This window comes from Xylaria bambusicola, assembly GCF_022495145.1.
Source record: "Xylaria bambusicola strain CBS 139988 unplaced genomic scaffold F5B22scaffold_61, whole genome shotgun sequence".
In the NCBI taxonomy this organism is placed as follows: domain Eukaryota; kingdom Fungi; phylum Ascomycota; class Sordariomycetes; order Xylariales; family Xylariaceae; genus Xylaria; species Xylaria bambusicola.
The window spans coordinates 64,024-91,665 of NW_025953614.1; the positions used below are offsets into that span (position 1 = coordinate 64,024).

The following is a 27,642-nucleotide window of genomic DNA, read 5'->3' on the forward strand; positions in this document are numbered from 1 at the left end:
GACAGCGCTTCGCACGGCTGGCGTGGCAGATGGCACGGGGTCGTCAAGCCCGCTCCAAAGATGGCAACGTAAACGAGTGTGTTAAAGGAGGGAAAATTTGGGATACTACGACGTCGACATAGGAACACGCGGGCACCTTCAAAGGTAGCACGAGAGGGGGGTGGGCGGCGCAAGGCCTTCTTAAAAGCAGTTCAGAGAGCGGGATGGGGACAAACGAATAACACGCACCAGATAGAATCTTTAGACGGGGCGCCACGGGAGCCATGATGGGCTACCAAATGAGGATTAGTGGTCAACGAACTAGAGATAGTCGTGTTTCTGTGGTGTGAGTGGGTGACAACGGTGTGTCGGAATGGCCACCCTAGCCGAGATAGAGGCGCTTGTCTGACTGCGTCTTCAGCCCCCAGTCGCGAAGATGCGGGTGCAACGCCTCCCAATGATTACGTCCAATTCCCTGCCCAGACTCTGGAAACCAGTCGTCCAAGCCGTCAAGAATTGCAGGCTGTCCGCTTTCGGCAACCGTAGTATTTAATAGTCGGAAAGGAACTAGACAGATGCAGGCTTGAGTTATCGTCAGGCGTCGCAATGGCCCATTCACAGCAGTCGTTGGGACGTAGGCCAAGCGCAGGACAATGATTGGATGGCTGCAGAGGCCTGACGCCGAAAATTGGGTTACACTTAGAAGTAGGTCAAGATATGGTGCCTATGTAGGTAGGTATGGACAACTGTGCTCGATAACAACGTGAACAACGACAGCTACTAGAGGGAAGACGATGAACAACACAACGCCACCAACAATGCTTGCACCAACGCCAGCTATTGAAACTGTAACGAGCGGGAAGGAGGTTGCTGAGAGATAGTATCGAGCAAGAGATGGACGAGGGATAAGATCGAGCCAAAGCCAAACAGCGGGAGCACGAGGTCGAGATAAGGTCGCAAGTACGGTGCAAAGTTACGGCTGTATAGGTAGTGAACGTCGAAAGCTCAGTCGTGAGTGGTGCAGTTTCTGGGATGTCTATGTCGTAAATGGTGTCGATCGGTATTACGGAGACTACTGACAGGGAAGGGCGGACGGCGGTCGTGGTCGCCAGGCACCGCTCGCGTGTGTACAGTACAGTACTATGTTATGTAATTTGGCAACCAAAAGAGAGGGGACAAAAAAAATGAATAGTACAGAAACGAATGGACACAACGACTCAATCCTGTGGGGGGTGGTTGCGGGTCGGGTCTGTGGAGAGGAGGAGGAGGAGGCAGCAGACAACGGTTCGGGACACAGCTAGAGGGCGATGCTGTACGATGACTCTGGTGAACGTTGCCCAGTGACGACTCGGAGGGAGGAGAAGGGAAACGAGAGAGGAGAGAGAGATAGGTGTTGATGGAAAGGGAAAAAAGAAAAGCGCAGGTGCAGAGTCGAGTAAGTAAGGCCGCAGAGGGTACCGCACATTGCGTTCCTTGGATAAAAAGGTCGACCGACATCCATCTCATAGGAGGCGTATCTGTAAATATGTACAGTACCTATGATGGGTAGGTAGGCGAGGGAGGTACCTTCCTCCAAGCTCCTACTGGAGTACATATATGGACGCTTGCGCTAACCAGGTATGTAGACTAACCTATCTAGGTATATTTGTAGGGCTACTGGCTGACTTCACCGTGTCTGATAGCACTTTATATATGTACACACTGGGCAGTACATTTACCTACGATGAGGTAGGTACATACCTAGGTAGATGTCCACCTCCTGATAATGCCAGGTACGGACAAGCTACAGCAGATTGAGCCTCCAAATATCAATACCCTAGAGATGTAGGTTGGTAACTTTCTACCTCAAATGGTGAATGAAGCTGCTCTTCAAAAGTGTGGCGGTATCTAATCCTCGTTGCTTAAAGGAGGCCACGGAAGAAGGGGGCCAAGAAGGCCGTCTCTACGACCTGCTCTGCTCGAGGGAGAAAAAAAAAATCATCTCTACAAGGAATGACACCGTAACAGCGCTAGAACAAACACAAACTCGTGTGGCTGAGCACCCAGTCAGTAGTACGTACTTAGGCATGCCAGGCTCCTCCAGTCGTAAATAGTAGAGTTGTATTATAATAAGGCAGGCTAGGTATGTGATAGATGAATGTACAATAAATGAAAAATCATGTACGTGAGAATGTATGTGTAAGGGGGTAGCTTATAGTCATAGATATCTATTTAATAATACGGTCGCCTTCGTGTTGCAAGCCATGCCATCCCTTCGGCGAGAACGACAATACCGTTCGTTATCAGTTAACGGCAGCGGAATGGTGTCAGCACTCGGGTTACATCAAGAAAAGCCCCCAATATCAACGTGAACAAACCAGGCCGTATACTTCGTAAGCTGTGTACATAGTAGGTATAGTAGAAGGATGCAGTTCAGAGGCAGCAGGATCAATATGTTGAAACAAGAGGGATGGGACGTCTAAGTTAACTACCCGCGGGCACGCACGCAAGGAGCACCACGATCTAAGTACATACCTACCTACCGTAGTAGGTATGCTGGACTGGGCACATGTACTCTGTAGGAGGTAGGTAATCAACATCATGCGATACAGGAAAACAAGAAAGGGCGCCATCAAGACGTGGACATCCACGATTTGGCTGATATCTACGTCCATGGACACAAATTGCTGTCTAAACGAACTGGAACAGGCTCAATCGGAACGGGGCGATCATGGATCATGCAGATGCTGCAGCCGATGCAATGTGGCTTGTGTACATGTATATTCAGAGTGTGTCGGGTGCCTGGGCAAGATCGTACAGTGCGAGAGACAATGGTGACTGGCCCAAATTATGTACCTATGGATATAAATAACTTCATGGGTAGGCATTCGGTAAGAGGCGGCAGAGAGGCATGTAGATACCTAGGATACCGTGGGCATGTTGGGAGGCACTTATCAACTTGCTCTTTTCTACAGCTCAAAATAGCAGAGGATTCGCGATATAGAGAACAGTTGCTGTTGTCGCGAATAAGCGTGGGCTGTCTTCCGAACACTTGAATGTTGGGATGGCAGGTCGAATTAACCGGAGCTACCGGCTGGCGCTTCACACTAACTGCCATTTTGTTTGATTTCAGGGGCATACATACAGGAAGAAATCCAACGCTTTAAAGAAACAAAATCGCCTGACAACGTGGCCCGGCTTACCTACATGTACATAGTACCTCTACTTATAGTGGCATGGCACTGGCATTTTCTCTTTCCACAGCACTACCGGTGCACTTGGGCGCAAAGACAGCGCTAGCAGCTAAGGAGACAGAGGGCACGCGTGCATTTAGTGTCTCGCAACATACGGTACCTCTGCAAATGAAAGGTTTCTCTTTAAAGTACCCGGGTTTTCAGAAGCCATAGGCAGAACAATTTTGAAATATGTAGCGTGTGTCTGTCTGAGTTATACACGCGCGGCTGCCAGAAACTCTAGAGAACGGGCGTGATTTTCATGAGGCCTGTAGTTGAAGCTTCGAAGCTCAGATATGTACCTGGCTGCACAGTGTGTGCCTTCGTCCACATTTACTATGTACCTACACGTACCTGCTTGATTTCAGTCTGTTACTCGAAAGGGTAAGTAGTAAAGTCTAGACACTTGACAGTGACGTGTTTGGTGCCTGACCACGAATCTTGGCCCGTGGCTGTGTCCTGATTTCTAGTCTAGATCAGTGCAGAATCAGTGGGTCCACGTACAGTGCTAGAGACGTTTTTGTTTCTCTCAGATCTGCCGCTAACATGCTATTGGCCCAGTCGTACAGACAGACAGTTCCCTGCTGTAAAACATTTTATTAGAATGACGTCGTCGTTAGGTAGTGTGCAGCTGCTTTTTATTTTGGGGTGCAACGGTAGGTGAGTAAGTAGATATAGTACGTGAAGGGGAAGGCACACAAAGGGAGGCAGGAGAGGCAAAAGGGAAGAGGAAAGAGGAAAGGAGAGACAAGAGGGAAGCAGACTTGGGGGAGTGCAGAGCAACTTCTATACTTATTTACTGGATAGTAGAGATATCCTCATTGCAAAGCCCACGGAGGAATAATGTCAAAATTCACAGGCGAGAGGTACCGTAAGTCGGTACAGAATCTAGACGCATCCCTATCCCTAGTGGAGGGAAGTAGAGAAGAACCCTGCCCAACACGTACTGCGTCTCCACTGCACGTCGGAAGCAATGCTGGCAAATGCGTGACGAGACTGCGCGACAAGAATGCAATACGAGAGGCCGCGTGCGCGCAGAAGACAAGGCAAGACAAGGCAAGACAGGCAAGAAATACGGCCTGGAAGACAATGCAAGGGACCGCATGGCGCGCCCTGTCAGCATGCCCGCTACCTAAATTTATGGTTAACAAGCCAGCAATGTTGACCACCTCGCCACCAAGCCCGCCCGCTATACACATACTTACATATCCTACTTAAGGATGTAGGTAGGTATCTAGGTACGCCTAGGTACTTAGTATCTACGGGACAGAAAAGTCTGTTCCTGTCATACAAATAAATGCTATCGCTACCTAAGGTAGGCAGACGAGGCAGAGAATAGGTATATGATGCGGTATGTGGTATGATAGGCATGCTGTACTACTACAGCAGTTAGTTGTATATATTGGATAGCAACCTGCTTGGCGCAGCTGATTTCGTATCCCGAACCGACCAACGAACACAGCTTCCTCTCCATCGAAGCACTTCACGCAGTGTAGCCCTGACCGAAGCCCTGCAGCTCAACAGCCCGTTATCATCTATCGGTCCATACAAGAAACTGACCGGTGCCGAATCAGATAGCCAGGCTGACTGTCTCTATATCTCGTTTGTCCGGGATAGTAGTGTCGACCTGCCGCGGGCGTGCCTGTCAACTGATCTCAGTCGCATCGAGCGCAAGTGTTTGCGCCTCTACCTATCTCGTGTTCAAGAGATTCTGCTGACGGAACCATGACCATGGCCGGCCTACACTCCCCGCAATGCAGCTGCACGGGCTAACTAAAAACAATTGCCACCCGTGCTTGCTTGTTGCCATTCGATAATGGCCACACGCGACAGACAGCTCACTCGCCAACACCGATGCCCATCTCTAATAGGTAGGTATGCTGTGTGAGTATGTTCTCAGTGCCGAAACAAGCCATGCAAGACTTTCTTGACCCATGAAATGTCCGACTGTACACTACATACACCTAGATCTACTACTGTATGTACTTCTTCGCTTGTACCGCACTCTAAGAGTAGGTGCTTACCTAGACACCTACATGTACAGTACATATAGGGTTCTTCAGCCGTGGCGCGATCCGGAAGGCCGGAATCAGAGATTGCAAGAAGTGCAGGGATTGCCCAATGAAACGGGTCAAACCTTGAAAAAGGAGATTGGCGTATGATGCGATGCCGATGGCCCACGTCCATGATCAAAGAGCATGGAACAGTGCAAATCCTCTATTCTACCCACACGCTAGCCTTTGATGGACAGCAGGACCACACGCAGCCATCAACTACCTAGGTATCTGTGCAGGATAGGATCTATACATGTACCCGGGGAGACCAGAAATCCAACACGCCATTCAAATTGAGCAGCTACCGGTACCTCAAAGGGAACAGGCCTCGAGCTCTATTCCCCTCGGCTCCATTGCCTGACTTTAAACGGTTTTCACTAAAGATAACCTTATCCCTGTCGCCCCCACGGATGGCGCAACGGTTTACAAGCCACAGATGCTACGCAGCAGCGCAAGGCCAGGTGGCTTGATACGCCATGCCGACGATGACGTAGATAGCTTCTCCAGCTGTGTTCGCAGATTTGTGCGCACACATCTCCTATCAACCAAGCTGTCCGTCCAGATAAATTAGCAATATTGATATCAGCGCTGAGGGGGAGGCCTGGACAGACCAGGAGAATAGTTGTCGCAGGTATCGGCACGAGGATATAACCGACTCTGTACTTACTGGCTTTCTCTTAAACCCGCCTTTATGGCCGACGTTCGTTGTTCGATGGTGAGATTATCTCCAAAGTACATTACGCTAGCGCGATGCAAGCTCCTTGGTAGGCCGCCACCAACGTTGCACAACCAGACCTGGTACCTTATCAAAATTGCAGACCCTTGAACATTTATATTGTTGTGTTTGTGTACATATCAGTGCTCGCCAGTCTGCGAGAAGCACGCATTACGAACCGAGAAGTAAGTATTGTACAGATATTGTACTCGAGCATGTCGAGTCGGGCTATGGAAGTAGCTCCACAGACTGTGGCCTGGACTGGTTTAGCCAATGCCGGCGATCGAGATCAACCACCGTGGCTAGTGGGCAGTGACCAGGTACGCGTATATCCCAAGACAGCGGGAATCCAAGACAGCCCTTCATTCTCGAGTTTCGCGCGACGTCTCGCGTTGCTCGTACTCGCAACATAATCTCGCCAGCGAAGGGACACTTCATCAAGGCATGACCCTAGCACGTTAATAGGTGGTTAGAGATGATGCATGATTTGCTCCCAACGACACATTTCACATTCCTGGTACATGTAGGAACACATAGTAAGTATGCAGGCGCTATATTGTGACGAGCTGGGGGTGTGCCTTGGAACGGACTTCTTATTTTTTCCATGGGGTGTATCAAGATTCCCATCTTGAGTGTTGATACCTGGTTAGTATGCTGCACTAACAGTACCTACCTAGGAAGGTAGCGCACGTGTGGCTGAAGGTAAGTGTTCACGCTACTACACTAGATACGTGGATACTGGTACAAGCGAGCAATATCATCTGATTCCATCTAATAATATAGCACCCAAATTCCCCGTTGCTAGCGTCATTGCTTTGAAATAGCTTAGACAACGGCGGCGGTTCTGCTCTTCCTGTTCTTCTCCTTCTACTTGAACGCCGATCATGGCGCCTACTGGTGCGTTAGCGGTATATGATGGCTGATGATATAACTGCCATCGGACCCTCTGACTGGTTCTTCGCTTCGGCCCTTTCCCCGTCCTTCATCTTGACGTTGCTGACAGGACGGCAAAAGGCATAAGTAATCACGTATTGAGCTGCGATTGTTACCTGCTAGAAACCTTGCGCAACGGCGAAAACGCGCTGCTTCGCGCGGGGCAAAACTTCCGCCCCAGTCGATTTTCCCCCACAGCCCGAGTAGCCCCAAGTTGTGGGAACCTTAGCAAACGCTTTTATGGCTCGTCGCTAGCCAGCCTAGCCAACCTAGCGCTGGCGACGTAGCATCCAAATCCTATCCTTCAATCAAGCCCGACCGTGCTCATCGACGATCGCAACACACCCTTTGCGGAACTCGACAGTCCCCGTCGATTCAGGTACAACCGAGATGTGAGATCCGGCGCTGTGGCTAATTGCCCGAATCTCACTTACAAGGGGGGGGGATTCGCCATTCCCTGTTCCTCGAGCTCTGGAGCCTTACGATGACGCAAACTCTAACTCGCCAGCCAGATAATGAAGTGCGCGCTCTCCTCCCGAAATTGTACGCTTTCACCGTGATCGTGGCCCGATTTCGACGCAGCAACCCTATACCGGGCAGATTGCCATCTCTATACTTGGGATGGTTTCTAAGTTCTGTCCCGAAGAGGAGTATGCCCCAGCCTCGGTAAGGTACAAGCTTCTGGCGCAAACTCGCCAAAGAGGTAGGGATTGTCGAAGTCTTATGCGTACTTACCGAAAGACTATGCATAACCATCTTTACAGCCACGAATAACATCTGGATTCAGACTTCCAACGGCTTTCTCCGGAAACCCTTCGACTAAACTCATTTACGGTAGCAGACAAGTTTCAAAGTTGAAAACCATGCTTCCTTACTATTACCCTAACCAGGAGAGCTCACTATCCACTCACGATGTTCAGCGCCGCCTCCAACGCTAACATTTTGGAAGGAAAGATACGCTTTCATGGCGATGCTCAGATGCGCTACTTACTGACAACCACAGCTCCTCTGGCTTGGCGCATATTCTCGGCAGCCAAATTCCCACCGATTCACCTGCCCGTGCTTGACCGCCGCAGGCACCACCCATCAAACTGCCAAGGCTCATTAGGCCAGCCAAGCGCTCACGATCCGGCTTCGAACTTCACGCTGCGCCAAGCCAGAACTAATGTGCATCCGCTCCACTCTGTAAACTGCTATGTACATGGTAAAATGTGACTGATATGTAAGCATATTGCGTCTGTGCGACGAGATGCTCCAGCCTTACGAAGTGTACCTCCTGAGCGTCTTTTGCCGTTCCCTAGAAGTGGTCCCCGGTACCTCGTCCATAAAATAGGAGATACATCATCCGCGTTTGTGATCTTTCGCGTTCTCTGTCCTTCTGCTGTTGTGGATTGTGTAAGAGTATATGGTGATTCTACTTATATGTATCAAGTCTTGCATGTATCTTCATGTCCCATCTCACTTTCGATGTTCTTAGGTAGTGTGTGAGCCTAGCTCTAGCTAGCGCCAGTCTCGAGATGAGTGAATAGATGTATAAGTATGGTAGTAACTACATGTACATATAAACAAAATTCTCGAGGCTGGGGAGTTCCTCTCTCCAAGACCCATAAGCACGCGGGGGCAGTTACTATGATTTGTGTCAGCCATCGGCTTGTTTCGACATTTGGCATTCAGTGTGGGCTACCTACTCGCAAGCGAGATATATAATCGCTCCTTTAAATATGGGTTTGTAATTGCAACTAGGGAGATGCCGGGCTATCTGACATCAGACCATAAACCCCGAGACTTGTAAGGGTAAGGAACGGCTAGGTGGTGCTTTCGGAGATTGCGCTTGTTCATATGACGAGTGAGATGCTGTAGGTGTTTGTTTGGTGACGAGGCAGATTCGTGGTCAGCTGGGCTGAGATAAACTTGCTTGTTGTGAGGGCGCGGAATCTTGGTGAATCCAGGGTGTTTCGATCGCCTATTTGTTTTCGACAGGTATTGTCATTCCGCGATTGCTAGGGTGATATGTGATATCGTGAGGAGAAAACAATATTGCTGTGATGATCTGGTAGCTCAGCTATCTTGAATAGTTTCTGCTGGTACTAGACAATCTGTTTATCATCTATTCTTGTGATCAATGCCACTTGTTTGTGCTACTTGGTTAAGGCACTAATTACTCAGTAAGAGAGAAGGGTGTTGTGTCGTTCTCAATATGTAAATATTAAGCTTGTAGTACCACTATAGTGAAAGGGTAACGAGTTGTCTACACGAGTTGAGTCTGCGTACCCTGACTGGGATTAGTTGACTTTACTCAAGGGATGGCCTTATGGATGAAACGTATTGACGAAGATGTAACAAGTGGCGCCATACTACCTTTGTTGTTTCTCATGGTAATGGCTCGCATCAATGGTAGCAGCGTAGCGTAGCGAGATTTTGCGAGGACCGTAGATGTCTTCCGATAACTCTTTTCTAGACTGTATTGGAGAGTATCGTCAAATCTCATCATCATTGCTCATCTGGAGGCACTCCCCTGAAAGAGTACCAGGATGTAATTGGGCAGAAGCTACATTTTATCCTTTTGAAAACCCTCACCAGAGTCGGCGAAATAATCAGTCTTGGTGTGGCCCAACAGGTTCTGATACGGGGGAATGACCTCTGCTCATGAGGTCAGGATATGGCCCATCGAGCTAATGTTCGCATCTAGAATATGTGTATATATATTGGACCACTTACCACGCCAGCAATAGACAGTTACTCTTACAGCAGCTTTAGGAGCTGCAACGGAGCTCATCCTTTTGATATCAAGGTCTCCCATTTGATCGATTAATCACTACAGGCTGTCATGGCTGTGATGTCATGAAGAAGTACCTAGGCAGTGTAAGACATTCGCTAAGTGGTTATTGATGTTGGCTGACATTAGGGAGCGAAGTACTACACGCAAACCAAGCAGTATCAGTCGTAGCTTACAACTCCGGGTATCAACTCCTACCAGATATTTTCCATTATACCATCGTTACGTTATGTTTCTTATAAGTTAATCGGGTGTAAACTTACTTGCGCTAGTCTTACTAAATAAACGAAGCCGCAATGTGCCTCACTTTGAAGCTGCCTCGGTAAGTTAGATTCGTACAGGAGCTTCTCCTTCCCTGAGTGTCTGCCATTGCAATTTTAAGAATACATACAGAAATTGTAGTTGCTACGAGATCAGACACATCATTGCACCCATGAGATGAGCTTGAGGTAGTTTTCGCCTTTGAATAGTTGTGTTCTCATTATTAATAAACTATCAAGCCTCTACCAAGACATTATTGAGCAAAATAATTACATCGCGAGCTTCCAAGCACAATCATTCGCTACGCAATCATCGAACGCAGTGGTTATTCATCCTACATTGAAGTCAGATTTACCGCCCGTGCCGCCAACATCGGGTTCGGGAAACGTCGAACCCCCAGCTCACGATACGTTTTGGTCACTTTGAAACGGATTCCCTCGAGGCAAACGACAAGTGAAGAATATCTACATGGAATCTACTAGCTCTATCATAAATAACCCTCTCCCTCCCGAGATGTCGGCTGTCTCGGCTGTCCTGACCAGCGTCATTCCTTATCATACTGAAGACCTGATTTCCCTTGAAAGGTGAGTGAAGCTAATCGCAAACCAAACGCTCTAGTGAGGCGATTCTAATGCGTCTACTCAATTAACAAACCGCTAGGATGATGAATGGGGTTCAATTGTCCGATGAGACCAACACATGGGTGGTTTTGTCGGGCCTGCTTGGCCAAACCGATTATAAGACGTTGTTCCGCGCACTGCTTGGGTATGGCAAGTTGAGACATGTACAGATCTTAATAGATCCCGATACGCTAGATACGCTTATGGCTCATATCGTATTCTCCGAAGTATCGTGTGCCGTTCGATTTATGGGGCTATGCGTCTCCGGCCAATGGCGCGTGCGCGGTCATCCTGTCGATGCAAAATGGGGTGATGTGAATATCCAAGAAAACCCAGACGACCGGCGCACCAGGGTTGTGTCCATCAAAGGAAGTCCTTTTATGACGAATGTCCACTTCAGATACCGCTACAATCAGATTGTTTCTGAACTCGGCCAGTTTAACCTCGTCAGTCATCGGCACGCTATAAAATTTCGCCAAGCCCATTCTGCTTTTTTCTTCTTCCGCGATGTTAGAAACGCTGAAAGGGCGATAGGATATATTCGTGATCGTTTTATCGAATTTGACGAGGTAACTTATGCCACAGATCCATGCGGATTATTTTCCTGAAGACGAGAGTACTTTACCGTTGTGCTTTGACACACCGAGGCAGCATCACTTGATACATAAGCTATGTCAAGGCGAATTCCCGACAATGAGAATGATTACTAGCGGTTCAATATTTCAACTCATTTACGGACATACCGGATAGGACAGAACAATCAGGTAGTAATACAAGGACCAAGCGAAGTGGTGTTTCACGGACCGATTTATATTCAAGATATATACCGGCCCTCGTGTCCCTTGATGACCCCTTATGTTCTCTACACGCCTCTATGTGACACTTGTTGGTAATTTCCCTTGATTTTGCAGCCAATTTATCACTTATAGGCAATTATATCATACCCCCTAAGTCGTCATCTACCGACAAAGGAGAAATTGCGAATTTCCATAGCGTGTAATTTATACGTCAGCCAAAATCTTGAGGTCTCCTTGGTGAATAGACTAAACACTGTAACGGCAGCAAAGTATACGTGAGATTTTGATTAGTGTCTGAGGTTGTAGGATAGGGCGTGGAAAGAGGATATGTATTTGAGACAATCGTTGGCGAGGCCGAACACCAATGAGTACCCTCAAGTTCATATGGAGATGTAGCAACTTACAATGGTGAGCGTCGAAAAGTCCATGGTAGTTAGAACAGCTAATGGGCTGGTCTTAATGTCGAGGTCTCTTGCCCCGTATAATCGACCATGGTACTATATTTGGATTGGACTGGCAGCATTTAACGCCTCCGGGGAAAGCTTATATGATCTGGAGACTATAATATGTATCTGGGACGCGCGCTTGATAATAGAGTCATAATTGACTCGCACAAGACACGGGAATTTTGAAGACTGTATCTTATACTATTAAAGGTATCGTAATATTAGATTGAACTAGAATATTGAATAAGATTTACGCATTGGAAGCGTCTCTGTTCAAAATTATGTCACTAAGGAATATTTGATATAGCCAAGTACGAGATTTTTTCATATTAGTCGTCAGAAATCAAATCACAACTGTCTGTCGTAAACTACCACAGATCATATAACGAAGTTAGCCCTAGCATCGCTATTGCTGTGATTGATCATAAAGTTTATCTTGCGAATCAGCAATAAATAGTATAGAGCAGAGATTCCACTGTTTACAAACTCATTATTAATATTGAGGCACTCTATCTTGTTATACGACCATCATGTTAGGGTCTACACTAGGATCTGTTATTATTCACCAATTTTTATCTCAGAATTCTTCTATAGAAATCTGAAGTAGTTTCATGTCAAGACCGGCGCAGAGTGGTGAGGTCAGAAAGCTTTTACTCCTATTCTCTCCCTGAGACAAGCTGATTCAAATTTGCACTTTTGACAGCAATGAAGAGCGTAAAGTCACTGTAACATATAGTATATATAGGCGGTCGCGTTCCCGACCTGGCAACGTTCTACCTTTTGCGTGGAGTGGTATCTTCTTCTGTATATCTGTTTCGTCACACGTAGACAGGGATAACAATAGACCTGTTCAACGAAACTAAGTTGAAACAACCTTACAAAAAATGATAACACTCAGGAGCGAGGAGGCAAGTATTCAAAATGGTAACTAGTGTGGAGGCTGATAGACGTGGGGACCTTTCTTTGATGGACGGTTATGACCCAGTGAATGTCGGGGACCAACTATAGTCAAGCGTTTAACTTTTAATGTTGCGTGACAGCATTGGGAAGTCCTCAATACCCTTAGACTTTCAGGCTATATAACAGCTTTGGATCTGTCACGAAGCTATAAGACACCTACAAGGCTGTAACAAAGAAGACCCCTCCTGTGTATAGCTTCAGCTTTGCCCGCAAGAAGGTTGGAGGGACCCTTGCGCAACAATGGAAGTCATTAGCCAGTATACCAGGTCCTGACAGGATCCTCTATTCCGGTCCCGATGTGGTAGCAAATGAGCGATACATGATATTCCCAACGACTATGCGGGCTTTGGTTATACGCTCACTTCAGCAGGTTCACTTCGAGTTTGGTGACAAGGACTCTATTAATTATAGTTCCAGTCGTGTTATACCGATCGTGAATTACAATCCATTCTTTCGAGTTGTAAAATACATAACGGGCATCTCGTCGCTGTATAGCTGCACAATGCGATTCAACAACTCTTCAGGCGTATGTGAAAGAATGTAACATAACAGTAGTAGGGTCATGGTGATTCTTTACCGCGGTGTATGTTAGCTTGTTTGTTCATTTTCATCACGCTACCATACTCTAGAACATATCGCCTTGATAGCAAAGTGCATGGTTTTACCATCCGTTCACCATGTGCATATAATTTGCTAGGGACTACTCCCATGTAGGTACATTGTGGCACTTGTTGGGTTACGCGGCTTCTCATGGTAGGCTAAGCCTCGCACACATCAAAAGCGACGCTGTTAGACTTGCACGTCTAACAGTAGCAAATTATTCCCATATATTCTCCACCCGTGTGTGACACTAAGAGTGTAAATCTAGTGTGTTTATCATAGTCATCGATGATCTTGACTGCTTGAAGCTTTCTCCAGTGTGTCAAATCTAGTGAGTTCGTCATCAGGTTATGTATGGATGGCAGTGTCATAGCTGCACCCTATTGTGATTTTTCCACGTTGGTAACCAACACCATCATTATGATTGCGAAGCTAGGTAAATAAAACTTTGGGTTATCAAGCTAGTTCGTGATTACAATTTTCTTCTTCAAGACCAAAACCAATTTCCTGTGGTTATTGACTCACGAAATGGTATCTAAACCTTGGGAACCAGAGAGTCTGACTTATCACGATCCGGAGCAGATACACAAATGTAAGGCGTAAGCCTCTTGCTATCTGTACATAAAATATTTATCTAATTGATTTGATGCAGTAAACGCGTATCGTCATTTATGGTACTACAACCCCCCGATATCTGTTAACTTGACAAGTACTTTACCGTAATCCTACCTTAGAACTACAAGTTGATCTTCATCTTGTTCAAGGCTCACCACACGTCACCGTCATCGTCACCGTCACCTGCAGCCTCCGTTCCTAGCCGACCGCTCCGAAGAGCGACGATGGGTCGTAGTAGATAATACGTGGTAGATGTGCAGAGATCAACGGCATTGACGTACTTTGCGGCCTTTTCTAAAGGCACGATAGGCATTTCTTATGGACTAACCTTTCTATCTTCAAGTACAGTGTAACTCAAGGGCCGTATCTTTAAACCGAATAAGGTCACATTATTTTCTCTCGCTGCATCTCACTTCCGTGCCCATGCGGCCTCCACTTACTTATTAAACGGCCGTCGATCACTAACCGTTTCTCCGGGTACTCTGCGGGTACCAAACCTAGCTCTTCCTTGTTACCGGGACCGGAGCTCTGCGGAGTCTTCAACTAATTCCGATCTACCTTCAGCGAAAGCAAAGATCGGCTTCTTTACGTCAAAATGCCAAAGGCATTTGTCATCCGTCCTCTAGTTTTCTTCTGCTTCTATGATAATTGTGGCAGGGGCTGGTTCAAAATTGTTTCCTCGGTACTGGATACATACTACGTAGTCATGGAGCACGCAATACATACTAAGTAGGTAGCTAGAGTAGTATCGACATTTGATGCCGGGTCAGCTCGAGTGGGCCCAGTCAGCCAAATAAGCACTGTATCTATGCCTTATCTGCAGTGCTTCCCCGTATCTAAGGATCGTCGAGGGAACAATCCGCGCCTTGATACGAGACTCTGACAGAGTGCTTGAGTCAGAGCATCATAGGATAAACGAGAAAAGAAATTCTCATCGGCATTTGAACCTCTCGAAGTCATCTTATGCTACATCCCATAGGTATATCAGCGGCTGAGAGAATCGTCTTATATACCTGCAGGGGCGAGGGTCCTGTTAAGTCCGCTGCACGACGGGGATACGAAGCCCTAATCCAGCAGGTGACATCGTAATGTAGTGAATGAGGCCGGTTTCGCAAGCCTATGATATACTATAGGCTTCTTCTGCTATACGACTTTGCCCCCGAATGAGTACAAGCAGCCTGACATATAGTCGCGAAACCAGAGATCTTGGATAGCATCTACCTGTATATTTGAATTTTCTGGAATCTCCGACGGCGCGAGCGCTCTGAATTCTCGCATCGCCAACATAAGCTGCTGAAGGAATCAAGTAGCAGAAGAATATAACGAGAGAATGTCGGCTTTAGCTGAGAAACCGCCCACCAAGTATGGCGTTGTGGTTTTCCCGGGCTTTCAGGCGCTGGACGTCTTTGGGCCGGTCGATGCACTGAACAACTATTCCCAGACAGCGCCATTGGAGTTCGCGCTTCTCGCCGCTACGATGGACCCTGTGAGTACGAAGCTGGCGCAGCCGGGTGCCATAGGACAGAGCGTGGTGCCGACGCACACTTTCGATGATTGTCCCGATCTTGAGGTGCTTCTTGTGCCTGGGGGGGTCGGAAACCGGGACCCGGCGGTCAGGGCGCCGATAGTCGAGTTTTTGAAAAGAATCTATCCCAAGTTACGTTTCTTGTTAACAGTTTGTACTGGGAGTGTTATCGTCGCAGAGTCAGGCCTGCTTGATGGGAGACGGGCAACCTCGAATAAGAGAAGCTGGGATTGGGTAGGTCACATGGATGTCATAATCTCGTCCCGATCTGACAGTGTGTATCTGATTAGAGTCATGGCCGGTCATAACTGATAGCTCGCGTTATAGGCCATTTCTCAAGGACCAAATGTGCAATGGGTGCGTCAGGCACGGTGGGTTGTGGACGGGAATATTTGGACGGTATGTGTTAGACTTGCCCTTCTCATGACTCCCACCCATGATGTCGTTTACTGTGTATTCGGGCTATGACGTCTTTGGCCGCTGTGATCAGTTCAGAACCTGTGATGAGCACTGCGACTAACGTGTTCGTTCGTACACGTAGTCATCTGGGGTGTCAGCTGGTATTGACCTCATGTTTGCCTTCATCAAGGATCAGTACGGTGAGGAGACGTCGAAGCGACTGGCGGATAAAGCTGAGTATGTACGAAATCCGGATTCCGGTGTGGACCCGTTCGCTTGAAGAGCTACTATTTCACAGACCTGCCAATTATCGAGTCCCGTGGTCAGTCCGAGCGCATCTACTGAGGACTACTTTGTTTATCTTGGCATGTTACATTTCGCACTCCGTGTAGGGAGGAAGCAATTTGAATAGTTCATGTACGGTAGAAGAAGGTACATTATAAGCGATCTAGATCTACCTTACGCTTTTGGATAAGTCGTTCTGCTGTTATCGCTCTCATCGTAGTGTAAGAATGCGAAGACGAGCAGACTTTAGACGCCGCTGGGGTGCTGCTCTCTGTCAGCACCACTTGTTATCCAGTACCGATTACGCTATGCCGATCTCGCCTCATTTCCGACTTTATCTTCCGAAGGATCTGGCATGGAAATAGATCTTCTCGGAATTTCCCTTTTCCCGCCATTTGTTCGGCGACTCCTCAAGCCAATAAATACATCTACCTCATGCCGCAATGTGGGACTCTAAGAGAGACAATTTGATAACACGACGACTGCTAGAAGATAATGCACCATGCTCTCTATGACTTCCATGTTGTTGATGAATCGAGACAGGAATCCTCGCTCCCCTTGGGATGTCTGTAAGTATGTCCTTAGCACGCAAAGCAGCGGCGTAACCTGGCGGCGAATGAAATCCCGAGCGAGTCTTCGGTGATGTGAATTGAGTGGATGTCGGTCGTGCAAAGGGAAACTTCGTAGACTGTTCCCATTGCTTCATTTAGACAACGTACTTGGTCAAATAGAATATGGAGAGTGTCTGTAGACAACATAGCAATGTCACTTACGGAGGGTAAGGACTTCGCCTACGTCGCTGCTGGCGTCGAGCTTGACTGTCTTGGAAATTAGGCTCCTAGCCTGCACCGTGATTTGTCCGAGGCCTCTAGCCAGGAACGTTTGGCTGCTGCTCTGAGTCAATGCGTATTTCAGCTGACGACTCTACAATCTGGCTGTCATCAGAATTCTCGTTATTCGTGTTTACTCGAAAGGGGCGTCTGTGTTCATGACGATCGAAATTGTCGTTACTGGTACCACACTCTGATGAGAGCTCAAGGAGCCTTCCTGGACACATATTTGTGGCTGCTACGACAATATCCGTAATCTTTATTCCAACGAGATGATTGGTTTCTTCGGGCATTAATGTGCGATATGATGCTCAACAAGGTAATGAGTAGAACGTGAGGTTGCTTCTACGTCTGATGTACTCACTTTGTTTGATACTATCTCACGACATCTCACCGCCTGGAAGGACGATACAACATTACCAGGGCGCCGTGCCTCCTAAAATTCAAATGGGATGTACATTTACAAGGGAAGGCAAGTAGCTCTTTCCGCTGGCGACGGCATGACACGATCTGGGCTGAAGAAGCCACATTCTTACTAGCATAGCACTATATATCTACGTATGCAGACGGTAGCCACTCACCGTGTTATACATACTGCCCTTGCAGTGTAATCATTGTTCATTTATTCGCATAGGCGGTGTGATATATCGATTGGCTACTTGAAAATATACATATTCCCTCAGGAGGTAAGACGTAACCTGCGTGATAATGTACTGCCAGCGGGGTCGGAAAGTGAGAACCCTGACTAGAGCACGAACCGCAATTTGAGGGGGGCTTATAAGGTAGCGTCGCCGATGGGTAACCCAAGCACTGCAAAGGCTTAAAATGCAAGTTCCTTGGAATTCAACTGAACTTCTTATATAGCACATACGCATTGATAGGTCAGAGTCTTGCGTTCGCAGCGTGTGGAATTACTTGGAAGTGGCAAAAGGGGCAACTATGTGAGTAATAGGTAGTGCTTGTAAAGCTGCTCCTGTCCCTCCTAGGTAGGTAACATGAAAAAAACACGCTCGTCTATGGGAGACGTTGATTGTTACATTTGTCTAGATCGCAAGACATCGTGGCCAGAACATACATAGTAGTTGATATCCGTAGTGTTGACAACCGGAAATGGCAAGATTGGCAATATGCGAGATGCAATATGAACAGAGAAACCCAATTACAGAAATCAATGCCACCTATATGGTTAGATTATACCTACCAGCAGCACATGGTGTATGGTTACACGCTTTGCACACTTGCAGTGTACATCCACTTGTAATCTCCCACTGCGAGAATTTGCTCTAAGCATGCAGTACTGTAGGACCTACCTACAGCCAACGCACAGCCAACACACAGCAGGTTGCGGCAGGGTGCCCAATCCAATCCCCGGAGGGCCGGATCACTTAGGGTCTAGACTCTCAAGTTGGGCCAAATTTATTGCAAGATGCTCACAATATATTACGGCCCAGCCCCTTGGTTCCTGAAACAACCGCTCAACAAAGGCATCCTCTCCGTGGTTCAGCAACGTGAAGTCCCCAGGGTGGCATACAGTTGGGAATGTCTGGATTAGGATAACCTTTCATCTTTCTTTCACGTTTTGTACCAAGTAGGTCCAGCTGTCCAGGTTCCAATTCCCCACCTGTGGATCAGATTCGGTAGATATAGTGGTCCCGCTATGATCCCAAGTCTCGAGGGTTGTGATGTATCTATTGTACTAGGTACCGGTATGTACATTAGCTACTAATACACCCTCACTATACTGCAAAATTGTATCAAACTGGTCGTTCAAAGTGCACATTCATCAGCAGTAAGCACTACCCATCCTAAGTATATAGGTAGGGCTTGAACATGTTACTTGAGTATAATTCCAACAGGTAGGTACATAGTATATTCTCTCCAGATCACGTGGCTATCCAATAACATGCACAATGCCTGCTATATTACTCCTTAATACTACTTAGTATATGAATAATACCGATCGATCTCCCTGCTTACTTACCTACCTACCTACAGTATGTACTCAGGCGAGATAGCTGATTTAATTCACAATACGGCAATTCTTGTTTGCATGGTATCTAGCTACAGGCCTTCTCCCAGGGGTGATTAGTAGCTTACATTGTGTTCTATATACGGAATGAGTATGCGAGCAATGCTATTATGGACTTAAGATGACTCATCAAATCCCCTTGGAGCGAAGCCAGGGTTTCGGGGAGCCGGCCGTCGACACGCTGTTACCGTTGACCTCAGTTTCTTGGTTCTTGTTTCTTACTCACTCCACTTCGCCTGTTAACATGTAAAGATACCCAGGAATCAGTGGATAGATAACCTGATGTGACCTGACCATAACCAACGAAGGATCTAACGATATGGTACTTGCTTGTCTTGAGAGATCGGGGATACCGGGTTATGCCGTCCATCGTCAAAGCCGATACATATTTAACCCTGACATAAATAATAATACATCATAATTTCCCGGATCATTTCGAGTCTACGTACTGACCGCACACAGCTGTCGAGCAGTGATGCAGGCAGAACGCAGTTCAACGCAGTTCGACGCAATTCCAGCCTGCGTTTCAGAAAATGCAGCAGCCCGATTGCGGTCTGCAGTGAGACTGCAGTCATCCGATCCAGTTCCATCAACCGGGAAATCACGTGTTGTTACGCTTAGCAATAAGCACAACCGACTCCACGATGCGCACAAGGGTTTGGCCACTAACTGCGCGAAGCGTGTAAAACACGAGATGAAGACATCATTCAAGCCGAAACGGTGAAAATCCGTCAGTTCTTGAGACAGTGGTTTACCCCCTCAGACCACGATGAAGAACTAGTAAACGCGCGGCATTACTAATTCCAATTGGCGTTTAGTCTCTTTGGATGGACCGAGCTGAGCCGAAGCGGAACGCCGAGCATCTTTCCTCCCTGCGGCTAATTATTGGAGAATTCAACGTCCTGCTGTACATGTAGGTATGCTATGCTTGGCCTAGTCATAATTGGTCCTCCGACGTTGGACTCTGAACAGAAGCAGGCTTGAGAAGATGAATAGTTACCACTAATCCCGGATCAGATCTTATACAGCTTTCTTCGAGTCTATATCGAATGGAGCCTAGTTGCCACTTCATTCGGAGGTAAAATCTATCATACTCACCTCCGTTAGGTGTAGGCATCCTGGCTGCATAAACGAGTCTCAAAGGATCAACATTTTCCAAGTGGCATGCGTATTCATCTATCCAATTATTGAGATTGACAGCGTCGAATAGCCCTATCAACTTCCTATCGGCATACGACGGCAATTACCATCAGATAAGGTGCTGTCGAAGAAGGCCATTAAACTCGGTACCTTTCTCCAACCTGGTGCATGTATTAGTGTGATTATCTAGACATGGTTCTACAGGTAGCACGCAGGGATAGGGCTGGTAGGGAAACCTCTGCCTTACCCCAATTCAGACCCAAGCAGCACAGGCTCTCTTCCTCTTACAAGCCAAAGAAGCCATCATCAAGCTACTCGGTTATCTAAACAGGCAATGAGCAACATCAGCCCGAGCACATCGAACCTTGGCAGTGGAGGATTGAATTCCGCCCAAGTCACATGAATACTAGCGGAGCGGCACGCGTGGAGACGACTAGTAACACTAGGAGTGGACTATGTATGTAAGTTGGGGAATACGTGTACAACCGTAACTGCAAACCTTGTTCCCGCGACGACGTTATTAGCCCGCTACTAGGGCTGGGACCTCTCTCCCCACCCTAACGGCATAGATAATAATGTTGGCAACCGAAAACGCGCGCAGGCAGATGAATGCGATTCGCCATGAGATAAACAGTCTTGAGCCCGGAGGCTAGAGATCTACACATGTTATCTCTCCTTTCGTGCTACAGGAAAAATTATTTTATATATTGTAACATCGGCTAAGGCATGCCGAATGTAGGTTTCATTCAACACTGGCATACTGACATAGTTACATCAGTTAAAGAGGGGGGGTTTTCACAATGGGGGTCGTGAGCGTCACTAGGACTGATAATGGGATCGATGCCAACGAAAAAGCAATGTGACGACTGTGCGAAGGACAAGAGATGACGAGCCGCATTGAGGTCGGTCAAAAGCAATCCTGTCCCCTCTCTCCACCGCACTAACACAACACGAACAGAGGGAAGCTAATAAACGTGTGAAATTAGTCTACGCCAGCAACGCTTTTACTACTTAACTACGGAGTACACATTCCTTACATGAGTTAATAGGCTAAAGGAGACTAAATATCAAGAAAATTTGGGGCTGAGCTGGGACCAGGGTCCAAGCAAGGCCAACCCCAGAGGGCGAGCAATTGGATCGGATCAAAGCCAGAGCATGTTGGCTATCGCCAGGGGTTCGCGCCGCGCTCTCTACACTCAGCTCAACGGGCTAGTAGCCGCACGCGCCCAATCCGGCTTGGCTCGAGTCAGACTAAAGCATAAGTCCGTCATAATATGAGATATTTGCCGTCCTAATCCAGCGTTCCATGACTGCTTGCCCCTGCTTGTATCCTAGCAAATTCGCTAAAGTACGAATCTGGAGATGATCGGCACGCATAAGTATTCTGACAGGCACACAGCACATCTCATGCAGTGCTGATGCTGTTATGCAGAGCCAAGTTGTATAGAATAACGCCGAGCTTTCAAAGTACCGGTATGTGGCGTCGCTGCAAGACACCGAGGGGCAGCGAAGACAGAAAACCTTCATGGTTAGAAGTACCGGGTCCCAGGGTCAAACGACGCCTTCTGTATAGTACCTACAGCCTACAGGACCTACATACATATGCTTAATTAACGACCTTTGAAATGTGGACCGAACTCGTTTCGCCCAGTGGACAGGGATATTCGTCCCAAGTTGTCGATCAACAATAGAGTAACAACAAATCGGAAATGTTGGGTACGAAATCGGTATCTTCAAAATACAGTATGCTGACCGCTGCCTCGGGAACGTGATGGATCTTGTTCCGAGCTCCGTGCCAGATCCCGTACACTCTCTATTTAGCACCTCAAAGGGATGATCACCGGTGGCCGGATCGTGATCCTTGGAGGGGTAAGATGCTCATGCAGGGATAACGAGCCTACGTGCCATCACGTCGTTGCCTCTATCGAGTGTAGCGTATGTAGCCAGCCTTAGGCCACCGCGAGACAACTCAACGTTTAGAGGCGCCTAGAGTCTCCGAAACAAGCAAGTAGGAAGCGGAGCGGCAGCCGCTTCAAATCAAAGATGAGCGCTGGAGAGCGCTAATCCCACTAATGCCGGAGACTTGTGCCAAGGGGGGCCCGCTCCGTTGCTGAAGAAAGTGGTCTTGGTTGTAGGTTATTCGGGTTCCAGAAACAGGGCAGCCGGCTACGTCGTTGTCGACACTATTCCCATGTTGTGATTAGTTTCGAAGCGCACGCCAGAATCCTCGGCTCAGCTTCTTTGCCTGGTCATTCAAGATACGTAATTCTAGTCAGGTGTCAACCAATATAGTTAGTATGATGACACACCAGAAGTCCAAGGAGGGGAGATGATTAACTTGGGATGGCCTGACTGCGATGGGCTGATAATGGGGATTATTACGGAGTTGCATTGGTTCTCTAATAGGCATTATAGCGGTTAGCAATTACACCGCAACATGTAATTTCAACGCCTAGAGTTGTCATTGATCAATTGGCGAGATACGTTACAGTGCGGCGTCCACACGCAAAAGTTTAGAGGGCATTTCGGCGCCGCCGTACAAACCGGTAATATGGCTTGCAGAGTAGCATACATATGTACATCAAAAATACAGCTGGATGCTACCTGTAGAACTACCTGTGCGTGAAAAGTGACTAGTAGCCGTTGGGTACTCTGCATTCGTCTAGGCCAGTAGAATATTCAAATCGACCTTGCCAATCATGACCCGTTTCTGTCGGCCTAAAACAGAAATCCCCCCCAGACGCGCCAAGGTGCAGACGCAGCAGCAAGTCCACATCACGGCCCAGATGATTCCTGTTCCCGCCCGCCGCAGAGGTGGGAGACTCCGGGAGAGCAACACGGGCAGTCTAGGCGGTGGAGGGGTGGGTATGATTATTGCAAATTCCACTGAAGAGATGCAGCCGAGATCGATCTTCGGCCTTTCAAGTAATGTCATCGAGATACGATACGGCGGCATGGAACCATGAAATGTGGTAGTGATCATGGGTATGATTCGACAGCTGGGGCTTGGAATAACGTGGGTACTGGTCCTGCTAGTAACATTACAGCCGGCAGAGCTGGGCACACGGCGAGGGGAGCTGTACAGTTGAATCAGAGATACTCCTAACATAATTTACCTCACGAGGCATCTGGGCAGTGGCGGTCCAAGACCGTTGACTAGGGACTATTGGTATGGCTCATCTTGACGTGCATCCTTCATACGGCGACTAGTGCAATGGAGGATGCCGCATGCAGACGGCACAGAGCTAGCCACTCAGGTATGTCCATGACAGAGGCGCCAAATCATGGTCGGCGTATTGAGAAGTTGCCGGTACGTACAGATTCTTCGACGATCACTATCCAGAAAGAAGATTGCAAACCCAGAAAACGCAGCAAGATATGGCATCTCAAATGTCTATATAAGGAGGCCAACATCGCCCTCAACCAGACACAATTCTCTTTTGCTCACCAGTCCCAACCAGCAATCCCAGGAAGCCTTCAACCTTCACTCACTCGACAATCTTCAATCATTACTTTTTGTTTCTTAACAAAAACCAACCCTTTCAAAATGCAATACTCTCTGGTCGCCATCCTCGGCTTCGCCGCCGCTGCCTTCGCTGCTCCCACCGAGCCCTCTGGACCTCTCTGCCCCGTTGGCCTCTACAGCGTTCCCCAGTGCTGTGCCACCGATGTCCTCGGCGTTGCTGACCTGAACTGCCACTCTCGTGAGTAACCCCTATTCATTGGTTCTCAGATCTCCTTTGCGAGTTATCTGGAGCCAAACCAAGCCCAGGCAAGAGGAACTCTCAGCTAACGAAGCCTAATCAAGCCTCATCTGCTCCCTACAGCGTCTCCAACTTCCGCGACATCTGCGCCAACGGTGGCCAGCGCGCCCGCTGCTGTGTCCTGCCCATCGTAAGTCCACGCGTCCATCATTACTACTTGCAAGATGATCATAGCAGTGCTAACAAGCCGTCAACAACAGCTCGGCCAGGGCATCCTCTGCCAGACCCCTCCCGGTCTCGGTGAGCAGTAAATGCTCCATACCCACTCGACAAGGACCTTCGGGTATGACAGCCATGTTTGATTGGAGCAGGCTTTGATTGTATCAGCGACGGAGTGATGGGATGTTTTCTTCGGGAATGGTTCTCCTTGGAGATGCTGGCTTGGGACATTGGCCAAGATTTCCACTTTAGCCAAGGCTTCAGAAGGCATTTGTCAGGGTTGGTAGTTAGCTCAGAAAATCTTGGTCTAGGGATAGCTTCTTAATGGAACCCTCTTTGGATCAAACTCTTTTGCATTTTCCGAATTGTCTTGTGATTGCGACTCGGCGACTTGGCGACCAGTTCAGGGCTATCAACAAGATACATGGAGAAATATGGGTGGATCTCTATTGCCAGCTGGCTCATTAAGCTAAACCGTCTACTAAGATATATTTTGAATGTTAGAGTCTGGTCGATTGCGTTCCATAATGAACTCAAGCCTGCTTGTCTATTAAAGTCGATACTTGTTTGAATTATGGTCGACGTTGCGGGGTGCCCCTATTCACCATCCAAGCTTACCTCAGCATCCCACCTCTGATGTCATCGGTCAGCTCCCACAATACCGTCGGATTCAAATAGCAGAAACGCTCTCTGTCGACAGAATAGATACTAGCTAATCAGCAAATAACCCATATATCGCCGCCAGATATCTTCATTACGACTCCCTATGCGACGAGTCTATGTCTCTTTGCCCACGTGATCTTCCTAGTCATTACCTAAGTCAGCCTCTCCTTAACCTATGTTGGTAGGTAGTACGAAACATACGACGACTGGGATGTTTTCTCCCAAGCGCGCACCGTTTTGGCCTTGGCTACAGCCACAGTAACACAGAGAGATGAAAATGTCTTTATTCTGCTCTGTTCTTCTCACTAGAATCCAAGACCTACGACGTACTGTGCTCGTCATCGCGCATGCATATGCGACAAGTCACCTTCTTTACACCGGGCCACACCCACTCACTCACCTACCACGGATAATGCCCTCCGTGTACGACCGTGCGGCGTCGTACAGATATCGTCATCAAGCCACCGACAGAGCCATCCCACGTAGCCGGAACTGTCAAGGCTGCTACTAATACACCACCATTCTCTTATAACGTCTCGTGCGTTGGTATGTCCGCCGCAACGGGCCCCCGCCAGACCCAATTTATCTGCTCCATAACTCAGCTAATATGGGACGTTACACGGGCGGCATCTAGGTCGCTTCAGGAATAACTCACAGGATCGCCTGTAGGGATATATAATATATATATGCAAACCGCATGAGAACAGGTACTGCCAGGAAAGGCTTTGAAGGCTACCGGTATGTCGAAGTATGTGTATATTAAGTACGGGGCCCAACCCGCATCTACCTTGGCACCTCGCGCAATAATATTCAGCTCTTATTAAGTTCAGTATCCCCGACGAAGGACGAGGTGGGCATGAAAATCTCATAAGAGAGTCTGATACTCCGCGCCTAGCCTTACACCTAGCTCACTTAAGTAGCTACATTCGCGCTGCTTTGGCCTCGTATTCAAAAGTCGGCTCGTGCATACCTAACAAGCCAATTCCACTGTCTCAGCGACAGCGATAACGAATTGAGGAAGGGGAGGTATATAACGCACGACGAATATCACGAGATTTGGTCTACTATATATTCAACATTATTTCCCCGCGAATGGCGCAACGTTTCACAAGAAACGCCATCCCCAGGTGTTAGCTAGCGGGACGGGACGTTGAAAGCTAATTCTTGGAGCTAAGGGAAGGTATATGATACAGTACTATAATACTAAGGTTAAGTAAGTAAGTAGGCGGGATATCCCGTGCTATAAGTCATTTTCTTAGATACGGGTGTGGCGCAGTGTAGTGTAATAGCATAGCGTACTATGGTCCATACAGGTGTTCAAGTCATGACGAAATCCCCCACTCCATAGTCGACCGACCAACCTAGCTTTCTAGCCTTAAGTGTCAGTGTGTACAGTAGTGTGACATGAAAGGCGCTAGACACTTGTCATTATCACGGGGTTATATATCCTACGCCGTGACAAGGATCATACCCGGGTAAATGGGTCTGGGTATATCGCCATGCCTGCTATGAGCTGGGATATAACTTGACTCTCGAGTCTCTCTAGACTAAACAGCCTGCCGCATGTGGGTGATGCGAGGTTACAGGTAATAACATTAGCAGATATCCACCTAGTAGCCAGGTACTAGCTGCTACACTAGGTAGTTAAGCGCAAGTCTTTTAGCTTTGAAATAAATAGTTAGCCAAGAGAAAGCTTTCTGTAACTTCTGTGTTAAGCATTGGGGGGGCAAATATATCTTGTGAGGCTCGGTCGTATGATGATCCTGTTATTATCCGCCACAACCGAGCCATGGCACATGAAGGTCTGCGTTGGGAAGCAAGGACATTATTTTGAAATATGAGTTGCGAAAGGTGGTGACGTAATAAAAGAATCACCTGAGCTAACTGATGTGACAAGACTTTTAGTTAGAGGTGGCATTCTCACCGCGATCGTAGAAATGTGATACCCGGGCTTGCATTGTAAACATTGCATTATATGGCACCGTCTCGAAGAGAGATAAATGGTCCGGAGAGAATGAAGAGGCTTGCTTGTGTGCAATCAGGATGCCGGCGATTGTGAGTAGGAGCGCGTAGCCAAGGATTGACAGGACTACCAACTGGCAATGTATCACTTCTCCCCGTTGTCGTTATTGAGGTATCGATTGATGGGCTTAATCGTGTAAATAAGGCTGAGAAGTTGGTCACCTTGCATAGCTCAGAAAAAAGCAGAGTGGCTTGCTGACAGAAGCAGGGCTGAGAGAGGGAGGGCTGTAGATGGATGACAAAGAACGGTTCGAAGCGATGCGATGAGTTATGAAGGCAGCGCAAAAAAGAAGCATCACCCATTAGGGGATTCGAACCCCTGACATCTCGCTATCCAGGAGTACAGACACCGGAGACGAGCGAGCTAACCACTGCTCCAAATGGGCTTCGTGTTCTGCCTGAGCCCATGTAGATACAGGTACTTTCTGTGAGTTCGTCACGCCTTGTAGATACCAAGACGAGGTACCTAGACATTCAGGATGCAAGAAACGAGGTACGGGGAGGGCGAGGTATAATGCGACTTTCGGGCCAAAAAGAGGGCAGTCCCAACGGATGGGGCTGAGACATGCGTCTTCAGCTTGTGAAAGAGAAGTACTGGATCAGCGTTTCGTCTACGAGACATCCATCTCGAACTATTTCTACTATATTCTGCATGATAGCATAGCTTCGAGAGCATCACGATCAACCTTAGAATACCGTGGATGCGAAAGACTGAGGGATACAAACAGTAGTAGCTAGAATGTTACGAGAATTGAAGTAGGCCTTCATAGAAACCTTCTGGTCGTACTGAAGCTCCATGCTTAATCATTCTAATTACCAGCTCCTCTGGGTCAAACCAGAGATAAACTTTCCTCGATG

At 47.8% G+C, this 27,642-nt stretch overlaps 2 protein-coding genes and 1 non-coding gene across 3 annotated transcripts; 2 read left to right on the forward strand and 1 right to left on the reverse strand.

The window, feature by feature from the left end:
• The first annotated feature begins 14,790 nt into the window (after positions 1 to 14,790).
• F5B22DRAFT_474888 (class I glutamine amidotransferase-like protein) lies at positions 14,791 to 16,391 on the forward strand. The gene is made up of 3 exons (XM_047972190.1): positions 14,791 to 15,727; positions 15,821 to 15,892; positions 16,035 to 16,391. Exons 1-3 carry the CDS (start codon positions 15,299 to 15,301, stop codon positions 16,170 to 16,172), a joined length of 639 nt encoding a protein of 212 aa, XP_047826400.1. The 5' UTR covers positions 14,791 to 15,298; the 3' UTR covers positions 16,173 to 16,391.
• Positions 16,392 to 23,622: 7,231 nt separating this feature from the next.
• F5B22DRAFT_624956 (hydrophobin-like protein) lies at positions 23,623 to 24,500 on the forward strand. Its single transcript, XM_047976151.1, has 3 exons — positions 23,623 to 23,880; positions 23,985 to 24,070; positions 24,141 to 24,500. Exons 1-3 carry the CDS (start codon positions 23,724 to 23,726, stop codon positions 24,189 to 24,191), a joined length of 294 nt encoding a protein of 97 aa, XP_047826401.1. The 5' UTR covers positions 23,623 to 23,723; the 3' UTR covers positions 24,192 to 24,500.
• A 2,580-nt stretch (positions 24,501 to 27,080) lies between these two features.
• Positions 27,081 to 27,170, reverse strand: F5B22DRAFT_t178. Its single transcript has one exon. It is a non-coding gene; the product is annotated as a tRNA-Arg (tRNA).
• Positions 27,171 to 27,642: the final 472 nt, after the last annotated feature.

What these genes read in the sequence shown, in the direction of transcription:
- F5B22DRAFT_624956 (XM_047976151.1), top strand. Translation starts at nt 23,724, where the DNA reads ATGCAATACTCTCTGGTCGCCATCCTCGGCTTCGCCGCCGCTGCCTTC. An exon ending in TGACCTGAACTGCCACTCTC is followed by an intron (nt 23,881 to 23,984) that starts GTGAGTAACCCC and finishes AGCCTAATCAAG; the next exon opens with CCTCATCTGCTCCCTACAGC. An exon ending in GCTGCTGTGTCCTGCCCATC is followed by an intron (nt 24,071 to 24,140) that starts GTAAGTCCACGC and finishes CGTCAACAACAG; the next exon opens with CTCGGCCAGGGCATCCTCTG.
- F5B22DRAFT_474888 (XM_047972190.1), top strand. Translation starts at nt 15,299, where the DNA reads ATGTCGGCTTTAGCTGAGAAACCGCCCACCAAGTATGGCGTTGTGGTT. An exon ending in ATAAGAGAAGCTGGGATTGG is followed by an intron (nt 15,728 to 15,820) that starts GTAGGTCACATG and finishes CTCGCGTTATAG; the next exon opens with GCCATTTCTCAAGGACCAAA. An exon ending in TGGACGGGAATATTTGGACG is followed by an intron (nt 15,893 to 16,034) that starts GTATGTGTTAGA and finishes TCGTACACGTAG; the next exon opens with TCATCTGGGGTGTCAGCTGG.